This window comes from Mesoplodon densirostris, chromosome 15, assembly GCF_025265405.1.
Source record: "Mesoplodon densirostris isolate mMesDen1 chromosome 15, mMesDen1 primary haplotype, whole genome shotgun sequence".
In the NCBI taxonomy this organism is placed as follows: Eukaryota; Metazoa; Chordata; class Mammalia; order Artiodactyla; family Ziphiidae; genus Mesoplodon; species Mesoplodon densirostris.
In genome coordinates this window covers 33,327,963-33,343,111 of record NC_082675.1, presented here as the reverse complement: position 1 = coordinate 33,343,111, position 15,149 = coordinate 33,327,963, and the positions used below count along the sequence as shown (strand labels likewise).

At 40.1% G+C, this 15,149-nt stretch overlaps 1 protein-coding gene across 1 annotated transcript in view; it reads right to left on the bottom strand.

The window, feature by feature from the left end:
• L3MBTL4 (L3MBTL histone methyl-lysine binding protein 4) overlaps nt 1–15,149 on the bottom strand; it is a 400,149-nt gene that overhangs the window by 190,787 nt on the left and 194,213 nt on the right. Inside the window, 1 exon segment of the mRNA XM_060118356.1 lies at nt 10,743–10,813. Within this exon segment, the coding sequence (XP_059974339.1) occupies nt 10,743–10,813 (71 nt within the window).

Below are 15,149 nucleotides of genomic sequence, written 5' to 3'. Positions count from 1 at the left end.
AAGGAATCATGTAGTGAGCGCATGAGATTCATTGTTGGGGATCATGGGGCACTTTCAAGAGCTGGGCAATCATCACCTGCAGAACTGCTACTGGGGTCAGTGCCTGTCTGAGGAGTCACACCACACAGAGTAAGACAGACACCTTGGACAGACAAACACTAATTTCAAACATGAGTCTCATGGAAAACAAGCAAACAAACCACAAAGCCCCAAACCAAAAACCCAGAGCAGATACAGGGACCAACTTGCCAATAAACTCCTTCTCTCACAGGCAACTCCCATGCATGCTCCACGGTGAGCAGCAACAATTTATTCATTCAGTGGTGGTTAAAAATCTTTAAAGCATGCACAGAAACAACTTCTGTGATTACTACAAAACTGGTAGCACTAACTCCAGCCCTTTGCACAGACTTGCAGCCTAATCCTGTTAATTAAAAATTCCTGGTAAACAGAAGCACAGAGGCTGCCCAGAAGGCTTTTAATGTGTTTGTAAAAAACCAGTGAGTTTTGTAAATCTGAGCAGAGTACTAAGTGAAAGAAAAGATGTCCAGGAATATTTGTGCCTTTCTAACCTATGCAGGAGGCCCGCAAGTTGTGGCTTCCTGATATACTGTTTAAGCCTTTCTTGTCTTCATTCTTTGGTTCCCCAGTTGTGGTTTTTCTTCTTCCCAGTAGATTGATGACATTTATCTGATTGCTCTTATTTTCCTCAGTCCCTCTTGACTCTGACTTTCTGGTGATACCTCAGCACTGACTTTCTTCCACTGGGTTCAGATTCCTCTAGAACAAGGCAGCATCCACAGTTCTGTGTATGAAGACAGTCTTGGACACACACACATAATATCATTGATGACAGAGCTTTTAAATTTCAAGTATACAATAGAATTTCCTATATGAAGATTGTATTCAAGTGAGTACGGAAAAAGATGGATTGTTTTTTAAATGATATTGAAATAATTCAGAAAAACAACAATAAGCTGGTATATTACCTTAATCCTCATCAAAACCAATTCAATACAGAGTACAGATTTAAATGTTAAAAATAAGAGGCCATAGCTTTCCTAACACAATACATGAGTAAACAGTTGTATGACTCTGATGTTGGAATAAGAATGAAATAAAAGCTATAAACCATGAAAGAAAAAACCGATCAATTAGATGACATGAAAACTTATTTTTTGTTAAGAAATGAAAAGAAAAACTATACAAGGCGGGAGCATGTACAAAAATTATTGGTAAGATATATAACAGAGTGAATTGGTATCCATAATAAATTAAGCCAACTTCAAATCTATAGTAATAATATAAGCAATTTAAAAAATGGACAAAGGACAGGATAAGCAATTAACAAAAAACATGACTGACATGGAAAAATAGAAACTTCATTATTAAAGAAAAATGCTTAAAAGTATATTTTTCTTCTATCAATTGGTAAGGTAAAAGAGGTGAAATAGTCATTATTTGCAAGGTTAGAGTGATGTGATTACTCTCATACGTTATTAAGAGTGTAAATATCTACAGACACTTAAAAGCCAGGCTGAAATAACACTCATAATTTATAATGTGTGTACTTTTTGATCAAATAATTTCACATTCAGATATTAATCGTATACAAATACTCCCACAAATGCCCACATATGATGGTACAAGAATTTACTATGTCTTTGTTTTAAATATAAAGACTGAAAATAATAAAAATGTTCATGAATGAGCATTTGATTAAATACATTATGGTAGAATCACCCAGTGAAATTCTTTGTGACCATTAAGCGAAGATATGGTAGGAATTCCACTCCAAATTATGATGGAATAGCTTTAGTAGAACAACTTTCCTACAAAGAATGACAAGGAAAGCAAGCCTACAGGTGATTCAGATACTGATATTATAGGGCATAGAATTAATAACCGCAACTGATTTGTTTAAGAAGTTAGATGGCAAAATAGAGAATTTTATTAAATAACTAAAATTATTTTTAAAATAATGTATATGGAAATTCCAGAACTGAAATATATAAAGAGTTAATTAAAAATTCATTGGATGGGTGTAATAGCAGTTTGGAGACAGCTGAAGAGAGCATTAGTGATTTTGAAGAAAGGTCAGCAGAAAAAAATCCAAGCTGAAGCACATAGATTAAAAAGGAAGGAAATACAGAAAATAGCATAGGATGCATATGAACAAGAGAAAGTCTAAAATATGTAGACAGAGTCTCACAAAGGAGGAGAAGGGAGAGAATGGAGCATAAGCAACATTTGAAGAGATAATGGTTAAGAAATTTTTCAAAGTAATGAAAGACATATACTCACAGACTTAAGAAGCACTATGAATCCCCAAAAGACAGAGAGAGAAGTACACTTCATAATAAAACTGCTGAAAATCAAAGACAACAGAAAAATCTTATAAGCAGCCAGACAAACTAAGATGTGCTCTAAGACACACTTCCCTCAAAGGAGACACACTGAAGCTACAGCAGACTTCTAGAGGGAAACCATGGGGGTCAGAAGACCATGGTATGTTATCTTTAAAGCCTGAAAAAAAATCAACTATCAGTGCAAAATTACATAACCAGCAAAAATATTATTCAAAAGTTTAGGCAAAACAAGAACATTTCTGGACAAGAAAAACTTACTTTTTAAAAAACATAGCTAGAATACACGCTAAAAGGGATACAAGAGAGTTTTTCAGACAGAGGAAAAATGATCCTACACAAAGATGTGTATTTTACTAGCTATAACGTCTACTAAAAATATTAAAAGTGCATAACCAACACGCTACTATAGGAAAAATGGTATAATAAAATAAATTCTTGGTTAAGAAAAAACAAAGCAAGAAGTACAGTAAGTCCCCTACATATGAGCCTTCCAGTTGCGAACTTTCAAAGATGCAAACATGCGTTCGCACGCCCAATCACGTAAGTTAGTTCACGGGTCTGGCGTACATTGTCACGTGCATGCATCCTCTACAACTGGTTGTGCTTCTGTGTACTTTACTGTATACTACTGTATAGAGTACAGTAGTACAGTATCTTTTTTCAAGCCCAGGATGTCTGGAAGCAAGCATAAAAGCAGTGGTGTTGTAGCTGGTACTGCTAAGAAGCTCCAAGCGATAACAATGGAGACAAAAAGTGACAATAATTGAGAGAGTGGAGCAAGGCGAAAAGATGGTAGATGTTGTTCATTCTTATAACATTCAACCAACAGCAGGATTCTAAAGAACAAGGACAAGATCATGGAACATGTGAATTCTGCTGTGCTGATAATATCGAAGAAGTGTGGAAAAATGATGGACGAGATGAAGAAACGTCTCAGTGTGTGGATGCAGGATCAACATCAATGCTGAGTCCTGCTCAGCTTAATGCTGATTCAAGAGAAAGCTAAAAGCCTTCACGAAAACTTGAAGAAGAAACACAATGAAGAATCAGAGGGTGCATCTTTTAATGCCAGCCATGGCTGGTTTTATCAGTCCAAGGCTAGAACCAGCCTTCACAACGTAAAAGTAAGTGGTGAGGCAGCGAGTGCAGATGTGGTAGCTGCCCGGGGACATCCTGAAACGCTTCAAGAAATTACTGAAGAAGGTGCATATTTATCTGAGCAGGTTTTTTTTTTTTTTTTTTTTTTTTTTTTTGCAGTACGCGGGCCTCTCACTGTTGTGGCCTCTCCCGTTGCGGAGCGCAGGCTCCGGACGCGCAGGCCCAGCGGCCATGGCTCACGGGCCCAGCCGCTCCGCGGCATGTGGGATCCTCCCAGACCGGGGCACGAACCCGTGTCCCCTGCATCGGCAGGCGGACTCTCAACCACTGCGCCACCAGGGAAGCCCATGAGCAGGTTTTTAATGTGGATGAGACAGCTGTTCTGGAAGAGGATGCCAGACGGAAGTTACATCAGTATGGAGGAAAAGTTGATGCCAGGCTATAAAGCAGCAAAGGATAGGCTAACTCTGTTGTCTGGTGGCAATCCTTCCTGCGATATGAAGCTGAAGTCTCTCTTAGTTTATCATTCAGAGAACCCAAGAGCCCTTAAAAACATAGCCAAGGGTTCTCTTCCTGTTGTGTGGAAGAGTAACCTCAAAGCCTGGGTTACATAGGCCATTTTCCAGGACTGGTTTTTCCACCACTTTATCCCGAAGGTAGAGAAATACTGCTTGGAGAAGGACCTCCCACTCAACATTCTTTTGTGGCTTGACAATGCTCTGGGCCACCCCCATTCATGCACGACTTTCATCCCAACATCAAAGCAGTGCATCTGCCACTGAATACTAAGTCACTCATCCAACCTATGGACCAGGGAGTTTTAGAGACTTTCAAGAAATATTATTTACGTCACACTTTTTGTCAGGCAGTAAAGGTGAGTGATGAATCAGGGACAACCTTGCAACAATTTTGGAAGGACTATAACATCTACAAGGCCAAAAAAACATTGACTTTGCTTGGCGTGAGGTTATGGCCGTCACCATGAAAGGGGTTTGGAAGAAACTTTGCCCGCAGTTTGTTCACGATTTCCATGTATTTGAGAAGGTGGATGAGGAGTCCAAAGAGGTCTTCAGCAACTTAGTGACCCTCAGTGAGAAGCTGGAGTGAGATCAACAAGAGGACAACTTCACTGAACTCCTTGCTGTACAACACGAAGCGCTTACGGAATTGGAGGCCCAGAGAAAGGATGAACAGGAAGAAGTAACTGAAGAACTGAAGAGATTCACGATGCAAGAAATGGCAAGGGGATTTTCTTTATTTGAGGAGGCACTGTTAGTTTCTGAGGCACAAGACCCGAATGTAGAACGGTACACGAAGGTTGCAGCAGCCGTTCAGAATGCAATCCTGTGCTACCGTGTCATCTATGACGAGAAAAAAAGAGCTACTACCCAGACATCACTGGATCATGTTTTCAAGTGGGTAGATAGAATTGGATCCAGCAAAGAACCAGAACCTGTACCGTCAACGTCAGGCGTGAGTGAATTTGCAGCTTCTTGCCCTCTGTCTCCTATTGCCGACGATCTGATACTTCAGCTCTACCATCTCCCACCTCCTCTCCCTCCTCCAGTTAGTAACTCTTCTTGCCTGTTCACTCAATGCCAGCCCCTGTATGCCAGCTGTTGTACTGTACTACCGTACTTTTCAAGGGACTGTACTGTAAGATTAAAAACATTTTCTTTATTTTTTATATTTGTTTTTTATGTATTGTTTGTGTGAAAAGTATTATAAACCTACTACAGTATATAGTACAATTATATAAATGATTGTGTTAGTTGGGCACCTAGGCTAACTTTGTTGGGCTTACGAACAAATCGGACTTATGAATGTGCTCTCAGAATGGAACTTGTTTGTATGTAGGGGACTTACTGTATAAAAATTAAATATAAAATATAAAAAAAGCAAAAAAATATAAAAAAGCAAGAACACAAAACTGTTGAGAAAAATAAAAAGTAATCATTAAAATGATAGCTATAAACCCAACTTAACAGCAGTAACATTACAAATGTATTAAATACTCTAATAAAAAGACTACTATCATCAGACTGAATGTCAAAGTAAATATCACACGCCACTTACAAGAGATACACTGAAGCACAGGACAATGTTGGTCACTTGCTTTATGATGAACAATAGGGGAAAGGAAGGGTTTTTAAAAAAATAAACGATGTTGGGTCAACTGGATATTCACATAAAAAGTAAATCTTGATGCCTATGCTTCATCAGGTATAAAAAATAATGTCCAGGTGCACTGTAGATATAAACGTGAAAGAAAAACAAAGATTCTAGGACAAAGAATAACAGAACACAGTAATGACCGTGCAACAGGCAAATGTTTTAAACAGGACACTGAAGACCTAACCACAATAGAAAGGACTGATGGACGGTGTCAAAATGTGGAATTTCTTTTCCTCACAAAGCACCACTGAGAGTGAAAGGCAGATCACAGGCTGGAGAAGAAATCTGCAACACATCTATCCAACAATGGACTCATGTACAAATACAAAGAACTACTGCATTTCAGTAAGAACAATACAACCTAAAAGATGTATTTCACAAAAGAGGATGTTCGAATAGCCAACAAACATGAAAATGTGTTCAAGTTCATTAGGCTTCAGGGAAATGCAAAATTAGAAGCATAATTAAATAATATCGTAGACCCAAAAGAATGGCTAAAATTAAGGTGACTGACAAAAACTAGCTGTCAGCGGGGATGGAGAGTACTTGTAATTTCCACACTGTGCTGCGAGGAACGTACTGGGACAACCGATTTGTAAAAATATTTGACACCAGCTCCTCCTGAAGGTGAACTTATACAAACCCAGTTACCCAGGAGGTCCATTATTAGGAATGTGCCCTACAGAAATGCATACACATATCCACCAAATCACATACGAGAATGTTCCTAGTGGCACCATTGGTAAGAGAGCAAAACTGAAAACAACCAGCACTAAAATAAATAAATTGTGGTTATCACCATAAAATTGAACAACATGCAGTAATGAGTATACACAAACCATGATTTGGATGGATCTTACAAACATCATGTTAGCAAAAGTCAAACATGAAAGAGCACACACTGTGTGATTACATTTATAAAACGTTCAAAATCAGGAAAAAGTAACTGATAGAGACAGAAATCAGAAGCGTGACCATGGCAGGAGGTGGTAAGTGCATGGAATAAGGTGAGCTTCCATCAGTTTCTTTTCTTGACCCAAGATTAAGTGGATGTGATCTCTTGTGGACGTGGGTACAATTTTTACTTAGGAAAAAAAAAAGAACCTAGCAGATATATACGCACTGACTTAGGAAGACAGTCATGATGCATCAGCAAGTGTAAATAAAGATCACCAAATACACTATGATTCTATACTGGTAGAGAAAACAACAACGTGAATTGTTACATCCAAAATAAATCTATGAAGGATTTATTAACAATGTTTATCTCATATTTTTTGCTTTGTGAAATTTTGGGTTTTTTTTTAAAAAGTGAACATTAGTTACACATTTGGGGCCAAAAATAATCAATAGTAAGGACCCCCCCCCCCCCAGTTTCCCAGCTGAACACTCCACAAGACCAAAGCTGCCCCTAGGGTGGGACGGCGTGGTGGCCCTGCAGGGCGTCTGCCTGTGGTCCAGTAGTGAGGTTCAGGTGCTCTGGTCCAGGGGCCTCTGAGGGGCAGGGGGGCAGATCGCGTGGGTGAGCAGGTCCCTTGGACTCAAGGAAACGCGCTTCCATAGCCTCACTCAAACTTGTTTTCAGAGGAGCAGATTTAACGCAGTACTTAGCAGAACAGTCCAGAGCAGAGGGAAAAACCTGACAGGCCACCGTGCAGAAGTCAATTCCATTCCAGAGAAGGGACACGCTTGGAGTCGCTCTGTGCTCATGCCTTATTTACTTAGCAAATGGCACAAAGGCTAAGTACCACCTGCCACCTCTCAGGTGTAACACCCAGTAAGCTTCCCTGCAAACCCTCAGATGAGTTAAAACAGACTCCAACTTACTTCTGTTAATTTTATTACCAAACATCCTTCAAGACAATCATGTTTTTCCTCAACCAATTTACATCATTATAAACTAAATGTTTCTATCATCTGATCTAATTCTTTGGAAAAGGAAAAATGTTGAATCTCTAAGAAGTATGCTGGAAAATAATGATGGCCTTTAAAATACTTTCCATTATATCTGCCAAGCATATCAACTGTGAATAAAACGATTTAGAAAATGAAGATGTTTCCAAGTAAATATTGAAAACATGCCAAAGATATGAAGAGGAGAAGCTACATGTGCTCGTGTACACACGTGCACACAATCTCTAAAAATCAAAGATATACTATTTTCCCTCACGGGAGAAATGAGGAACAGATTTTAACTCATTTTCCTTAAAAAAAAAAAAAAAAAAGGAAAAAAATTCCTAATGAATTAAAGAATGTGTTTATTCAAATCTATGGCCAGACTGAAGAAACAAAAAACAAAGGTAAGGATTTAGAAATTATACTCAGATTTATAGGCTTACAGAAAATAACAGGGAAATATTAAATAATCACTTAATGTCATAGTAGCAACATATTTATTCTCATTATTTTGTCTCATCCAGGTTAGAACCAGAGAAAATGAGCTTAATTATAATAACAAGGGTTTGATCAATATGAGGAAGAACCACTTTGGGTGACAAAAGGCTAGACACAGAGCAGGTGCTAAATAAATCCTGCTCGGATGGACCCCTGAAGGCATCTTCTCAACAAGAAGCACAGTGGCCCCGGCAGCACGCTCTGCACCAGGCGGGGGCTCCTCGTCATTAATGTCCCGGGTCTGTGAACACAGGCCTTCTCTGGGAGGAAATCAAATGTTTAAGAAGCCCGGTAAATGCACCAATAAATAAACACATGTGGTTATGAACTTTTTATAAACTACACAGAAAAGCACAGGTGCTTACTAAACAAGATGGATTTCATCGTTCACATTATGCAGTTGCTTTTTTTTTTTTTTTTTTTTTTTTTTTTTTTTGCGGTACGCAGGCCTCTCACTGTTGTGGCCTCTCCCGTTGCGGAGCACAGGCTCCGGACGCGCAGGCTCAGCGGCCATGGCTCACGGGCCCAGCCGCTCCGCGGCACGTGGGATCTTCCTGGACCGGGGCACGAACCCGTGTCCCCTGCTTCGGCAGGCAGACTCTCAACCACTGAGCCACCAGGGAAGCCCCATGCAGTTGCATTTTGCTAGGGATATTTTCTATATTTACAAGGATGATCCTCATTAGTATTTTACTATGTGAACTACTAAACTGACTGTGTATTTGTTTTAACAGGAACATATACATAATTACTCTGTGGAGATACTTTCAAAAGTGTCAAAATGTTAATTGAGACACTGATGCTTTTTTAGGGCTCTTCATGCAGTTCCAAACATGTTGTTTACAGAATGGAGGCTGGTAAAATGGCTTAGAACATTTGTATGGAGCAGCTTCCAAAATATCAGTTATTTATTTCATTTTATTTAAAGAGATGTTCCTATCTAGTTATATTATATAGAAATTCTTCTGGCTAGGGAGACACATATAGATGCACAATCCAAACAGAGTAACTTAACTTCCCTCCCTTTTCTGAGGAAAAGATTCCTCCCCGCTTTGTGGATGAGATAAAATCAAGTGTTCTTCCAGTTACGAGAGGAGCTTGGCCCTGCCTGAGATCAGCCCACAGAATCCACAGCCCTTTTGGACCCTCCTACACTGGTGGTGGGAATGTAAATTGGTACAGCCACTGTGGAAAACAGTATGGAGGTTTCTCAAAAAACTAAAAATAGAACTACCATATGACCCAGTAATTCCACACCTCAGTATATATTAGAAAAAAATAAAAACACGAATTCAAAAAGATACATGCACCCCAATGTTCACAGCAGCATTATTTACTATAGCCAAGATATGGAAGCAACCTAAGTGTCCATCAACAGATGAATGGATAAAGAAGATGTGGTGTATATACACAATGGAATACTACTCAGCCATAAAAAAAGAACACAGTTTTGCCATTTGCAGCAACATGGATGGACTTGGAAGGCATTATGCTAAGTGAAATAAGTCAGACAGAGAAAGACAAATGTCGTATGATATCACTTATATGTGGAATCTAAAAAATACAACAAACTAGTGAATATAACAAAAAAGAAACAGACTCGCAGATACAGAGAACAAGCTAGTGGTTACCAGTAGGGGGAGAGGCAATATAGGGATGCGGAGTAAGAGGTACAAACTATTAGATATCAAATAAGCTGCAAGTATATATTGTACAACATGGGAAATATAGTCAATATTTTATAAAAACCATAAGTGGAGTGTAACCTTTAAAAATCGTGAATCACCATATTGTACCCTGGTAACTTATATAATATTGTACAGCAACTATGCTTCAATTAAAAACAAAAGAAGTCACAGCCCTTTTGTTCAATGACTGTAAAGCACACTCCTTTTCTCTTAAGAAAAGTCGAACGGGTAATTGTTTTGGAGATGAAGTGCAATGCAACCAAATTGTACTAACTTGAACTTTTAGCCAAATCAGGAGAAAACTCACTAATTTTCTTTTCCTCTAGAAGATAAACAGATTGCCTACCATGTTCTGGAAGATACAAACATGTAGAACTACATTGCTGAAGACACAAAAATACAACTTACCAACATTTTTATCTGACCAAATAAAAATTATTGTACCAAATTAACACCCAAGAGGAAATTTATTCCTTAGCTTGCCACAGTATAACCTCAAAATTATACATGACATTCCGTGTATATTGAGCCTTAATTGCAAAGAAACATAATTAAGTGAAAACGTGCAATTCTTTCCCCTATACTCTAATAATCCCTTAGCTTTTAGCACTTAAAGTTTGCCATAACCTTCCTGCCTGTCTTGCTAACGAAGTACATTCTGCAGTCCCCCAACTTATAAGAACGCAAGGAGACACTTCGGCTTTCCCTCCACGCCCTGTGCAGATGGCAGAGAGAGATTCCACCATTGAGACGTGTTATTTCTACAGGTTTAGATTTGTCTTGTCATCAGTGAGGACCACAGAGCAGATTATAGAGTCTTTCACTTTAAAAATGAGGAAATGAAGGTCAGAGCAGTGAAGTAGGGCTGGGATGTGAGGAGAGCACAAGTGTCTGGGCCCCTGGCAGATTCCTTCCCCCATTCCTTCCTGGAATGATAACACCAACCAAACACACAAACAAGACATTCTTCCCAACAAAAAAGCAGAGTCTGCGTTTTTGCTAGTGTTTTTGTTTTTACCTCTGAAGAGAATATCCAAGTCAGTATCTTCTTTTCCTTTGATTTTCAAACACTTTGCCTGCTGTACAAGTCTGGGCAAAGAACAGAAATAAAACCTAGATTCATTATCCTGTGAGGTAGGAATAAATCATGACAGCAGCTCAAATTTAAATAGAAATCACAGGGTAAACAATAGTGAATTAGCAGGTATTTTTGCTGCACAGAGCCTTGTTAGAATTTTTCTTCAGTTTAAGATTTAAAAATACCCTTTTGTTCAGAAACTGTAAGTTTGAAACCTGAAAGTTGAAAGCTCCCAACACCCTGTTCTATTATAGCAAAAAGTTTCTAAAACTCTCTGGAGAATAACCTCTTCAGATTCTGACGAGGAGCTATTAGGGATGGTAGGTGATGGTGTGGTAGGTAGTAAATAATAATTGCTACTGATGATTTCTGTGCTTATTTTAATCAGAAGATTATAGACATTGTGCTCAAACAACTGTACAAAGTAATTTAGTTACACTGTTGAATGTCAGAGAATTAATTAACTTCTAAAAGGCTCCAGAATACAGTAAGGACTAATTCTGTAACTCTTTCATCATGGAACTTCATTAAAACGTGAGGCTCATAGTTTGTAATGAATATGGAAGTTTCTAAAATGAAACTTTTCCAGTGTTGCTAATTACCTAGCAAACTAATTTTAGGTAGACAGAACTTGAGATGGTTCATTAATTTATCTGCAGTATTTAAGATTTTAATGAAAATTATAATACCTTGCTTGGCAAATATATTTTCTGATTGCACTTGGATAACTGCTCTCTCATTTTATCTTCACTGACAAGCCATTAAGGTAGGCCAGTACTGTTTCAATTTTTTTTTTTTTTTTTTTGCGGTACGTGGGCCTCTCACTATTGTGGCCTCTCCTGTTGCAGAGCACAGGCTCCGGACGCGCAGGCTCAGCGGCCATGGCTCAGGGGCCCAGCCGCTCCACGGCATGTGGGATCTTCCCGGACCGGGGCACGAACCCGTGTCCCCTGCATTGGCAGGCGAACTCTCAACCACTGCGCCACCAGGGAAGCCCCTGTTTCAGTTTTTGTTTTAGATGAGGAAACTGATTCAGTTACTAAAATCTTACATAGAAACCTAAGTGACTGGTACATAATTTGAGGCAATTTTATCTGTATGTTCCAAAAACATGTTATGTCATGATAAAAACACATTCTATTAACCAGATACTTTTTAACCATGAAGAGTTTTTTAATCAAAAAAGCAATTAACTGAGAAAAAATTTCTGTTGAAATCCCACCTTTGGACCTTAAAAGAAGGTCCTACACAGTCATTGTGGCGCACACCAGCCTCAGGTAGTTAATCTCCTGTGGTGCAAGCAGAGACCAGTCCACCCAAAACCTGGGTCTGTGTCCTAGGCCCTGTGCCCTGGGTTTGAGGCCCAGAGTGAGCAATTAGATTCTAGAAGCCTCAGCTTCCCAGCCTGCAAAACCAAGACAGTACTTGCCTTACAGGGTTTGTTTGGAACAATCAGTGAGACAATATATTATAACATAGTCTACAGACTCTTATGCATCATGGTCATGCATAAAAATATATGGAATATTTTTATTAATTCCATATGTTTAATTTCATTATATATAATATATACTATAAAATTATTTATATATGTCATCAGGATTTATCTACATTCTTGTAGGAAAGAACATTAATGGTGGAAGGAGGGCTTAGTCCTAAGCAGCGAGCCTCTGGGGGAGAGAGCTGGTCAACACGGGATGTCAGAGGCACATGTGCACAGTAAAGTCATTTTGCAAAGAATAAGATGGAAAAGAAAAGAACAATTTCAGCTCTGCTTACATCTTTTTGGCAAATAGTTAGGTATTCCCCCCCACCAAATTTACAATTATATGAAACCTGAGTTGATTTTCAAACCATCTGAAAGCATCCCTCTGCAAATACATGCTGATGAAGATGGCAGTTCTATCTCACAATTTTTTTTTTAAAAAGAAGCCAGTATGCCTTACATAACTTTGACGAGGATTTTATAAAGCAATTTAAAAATAAATCAAATAAATTTACTGAGTGGCTTTTTAAAAAAATGCAAGGTGCTGCAATCAATCAGATATATTTAGGAATAGTTCCTGCTTTCAAAGTTATTACATCACCAGGGAGATACACCAAGTCAAACCCTGTAAACCAGCGGTCCCCAACCTTTTGGGCACCAGGGACCAGTTTCATGGAAGACAATTTTTCCCAGGACCGCGGCGGGGGTGGGGGGTGGAGAAGGAGGCAGGGCTGGGGATGGTTCAGGCAGTAATGCGAGTGACGGGCAGTGACGGGCAGTGACGGACAGCAGCAGATGCAGCTTCACCGGCTTGCCTGCTGCTCGCCTCCTGCCGTGCGGCCTGGTTCCTAATGGGCCTCAGATGGCTACTGGTCCTTGGCCCGGGGGTTGGGGACCCCTGCTGTAAACTGTTCAGACTCCTCACTCAGGAGATGAGGCAGGTGCCTCCTAAGGACTCCCAGGTTCTTCACTTCATTTAACCTCATTTCATTCTCACAAAAACTCTATAAGGTAGGTGCAGGAGGCTATGAATCAAGAAACTGAGGCTCAGAAATATTAAACCACTTGCCCATCTTGGGGGCAGGGCGAGTCAGTGGCGGAGCCAGAGTGCAAACTCAACGGACTCAAATCCAGGCTTCCTTCTATCCTACACATCATCTTGCAGGAACAGAGGGTTTCCTGAGTGTCTACAGACGGCCTGGAGCTGGAGACTGTTGACACAGGTAGGAGAGAGAACGGCGAGGACAGTAGTGCTCCCGGGGGGCTGGAGGGAGGGTGCGGCTCTGTGCAGGTTGGTCGGGAGGAGGCTGGGGATGCAGCCGGGTCTGTCCTGAAAGGATGGGGACGTGGGTGACCGATGGGGCCACGAAGGTCTAGGGAATGAGGATGGGAGGAAAGCACAGACCAAGCATGAGCAAAATGGAAGCGAGAGCATCTGGGGACACGAATAAGCCAGTCAACTGATGGGGCTGAAGCATCTGCACTGTGCGAGGAAAGGACGGACCAGAGGTGGGGTTAAAGGAACTGGCTAGAGCGGAGCTGGGGAAGCCTGGCACGCTGCTCGAGAGCACTTGGGCTTTATCTTGACGGCAGTGAAAGAAGCCACCGCAGCACTGGCCTTGGGAGAATCTACTGCACATGGTCAGAAATGTCTGGAGGTGATCAGGCCAGTCATGTGCTGAAGATTAATATTTCTTTGCATTTTAGCTGAAAAGGTAATACTACTAAAATCTCAGCTCTGACCATTTCACCAATTCTTCTTAAAGCCCAGCCTCCACCTTCTATGTAGTCATAATAGCTCCAGCATCTAAACAACCTTCAAAACCTTTTGTTAATAGAATCGCTATTGCTGCAGCAAGTGTCAAGCTACCCATCTGTCTGTCTGTCTGTGATTCATTTTAGAGGAGTGCACGTGACTACCAGTGCTTGTGTTGGAGACATGCCCCTGCCATCCCATTGTTTTCACTATCTTTACTATCCGTTGGTCTTTACTATCTGTTGTTTTTCCAAATGACTTGCCTTTTCCTTAGGATTTTGCTACTTCCTTGAAAAAAGGAGCTGCATATTCTCTGACCCTCCTTCTATGCTTCCACTACTTTTAATGAGGCAAATCAGTGGCTACTGCTTTGTGCTCCATAAATGCTAGGCCTGAACCAGATGCCTAACACGAAGGAGGTAATATTAATCTTATATGTGTGTGTTGAAAAAGACAGAGAGGTTAAGTAGCTTGCTCAAAGTCACACAGCAAGTAGAAGAGCAAGAATTTGAATTTAACTCAGGTTAGTCTACATGTAAATAAACACCTTCTAGAACATGAGTTGGAAAACTACAGTCCACGAGGCAAATCCTGCCGTAGCCTGTTTTCATAAATGAAGTTTTATTAGAACACAGCTATGCTCATTGGTTTACTTACTGTGTATGGCTGCTTTCATGCTACAATGGTCAAGTTGAACAACTGTAGCAGAGATCTTACAGCCGGCAGAGCCTAAAATACTATCTGGCCCTTTACAGAAAAGGTTTGCTGACTCCTGTTCTATAAGGAAAAGGTCCCTGAGGCCAAAAATATACACACAATCTGTGATTGTTTTGTTTCACATGGCTGTTTTTTCCCAAAATTGCCTAACAATTGTATTTAGGTATAACATAGTGGGACTTGGAAAGCAAATATTGGGCTCCGACTGCTTTTTATTTTTAGACAAACTGTCCAAGTCCAGCCAACATTTCTTTGAGCTTTTCCTACCTGCAGGTGTCACATTCAGCCAAGGTGGTGTCTGTCACCAAGAGACATAATCTATCTGAGGATACAGGTGTGTTCACCGCCTACCTTCACAAAGAGCAGACTGAGAGAAGGGCCTCAAGGA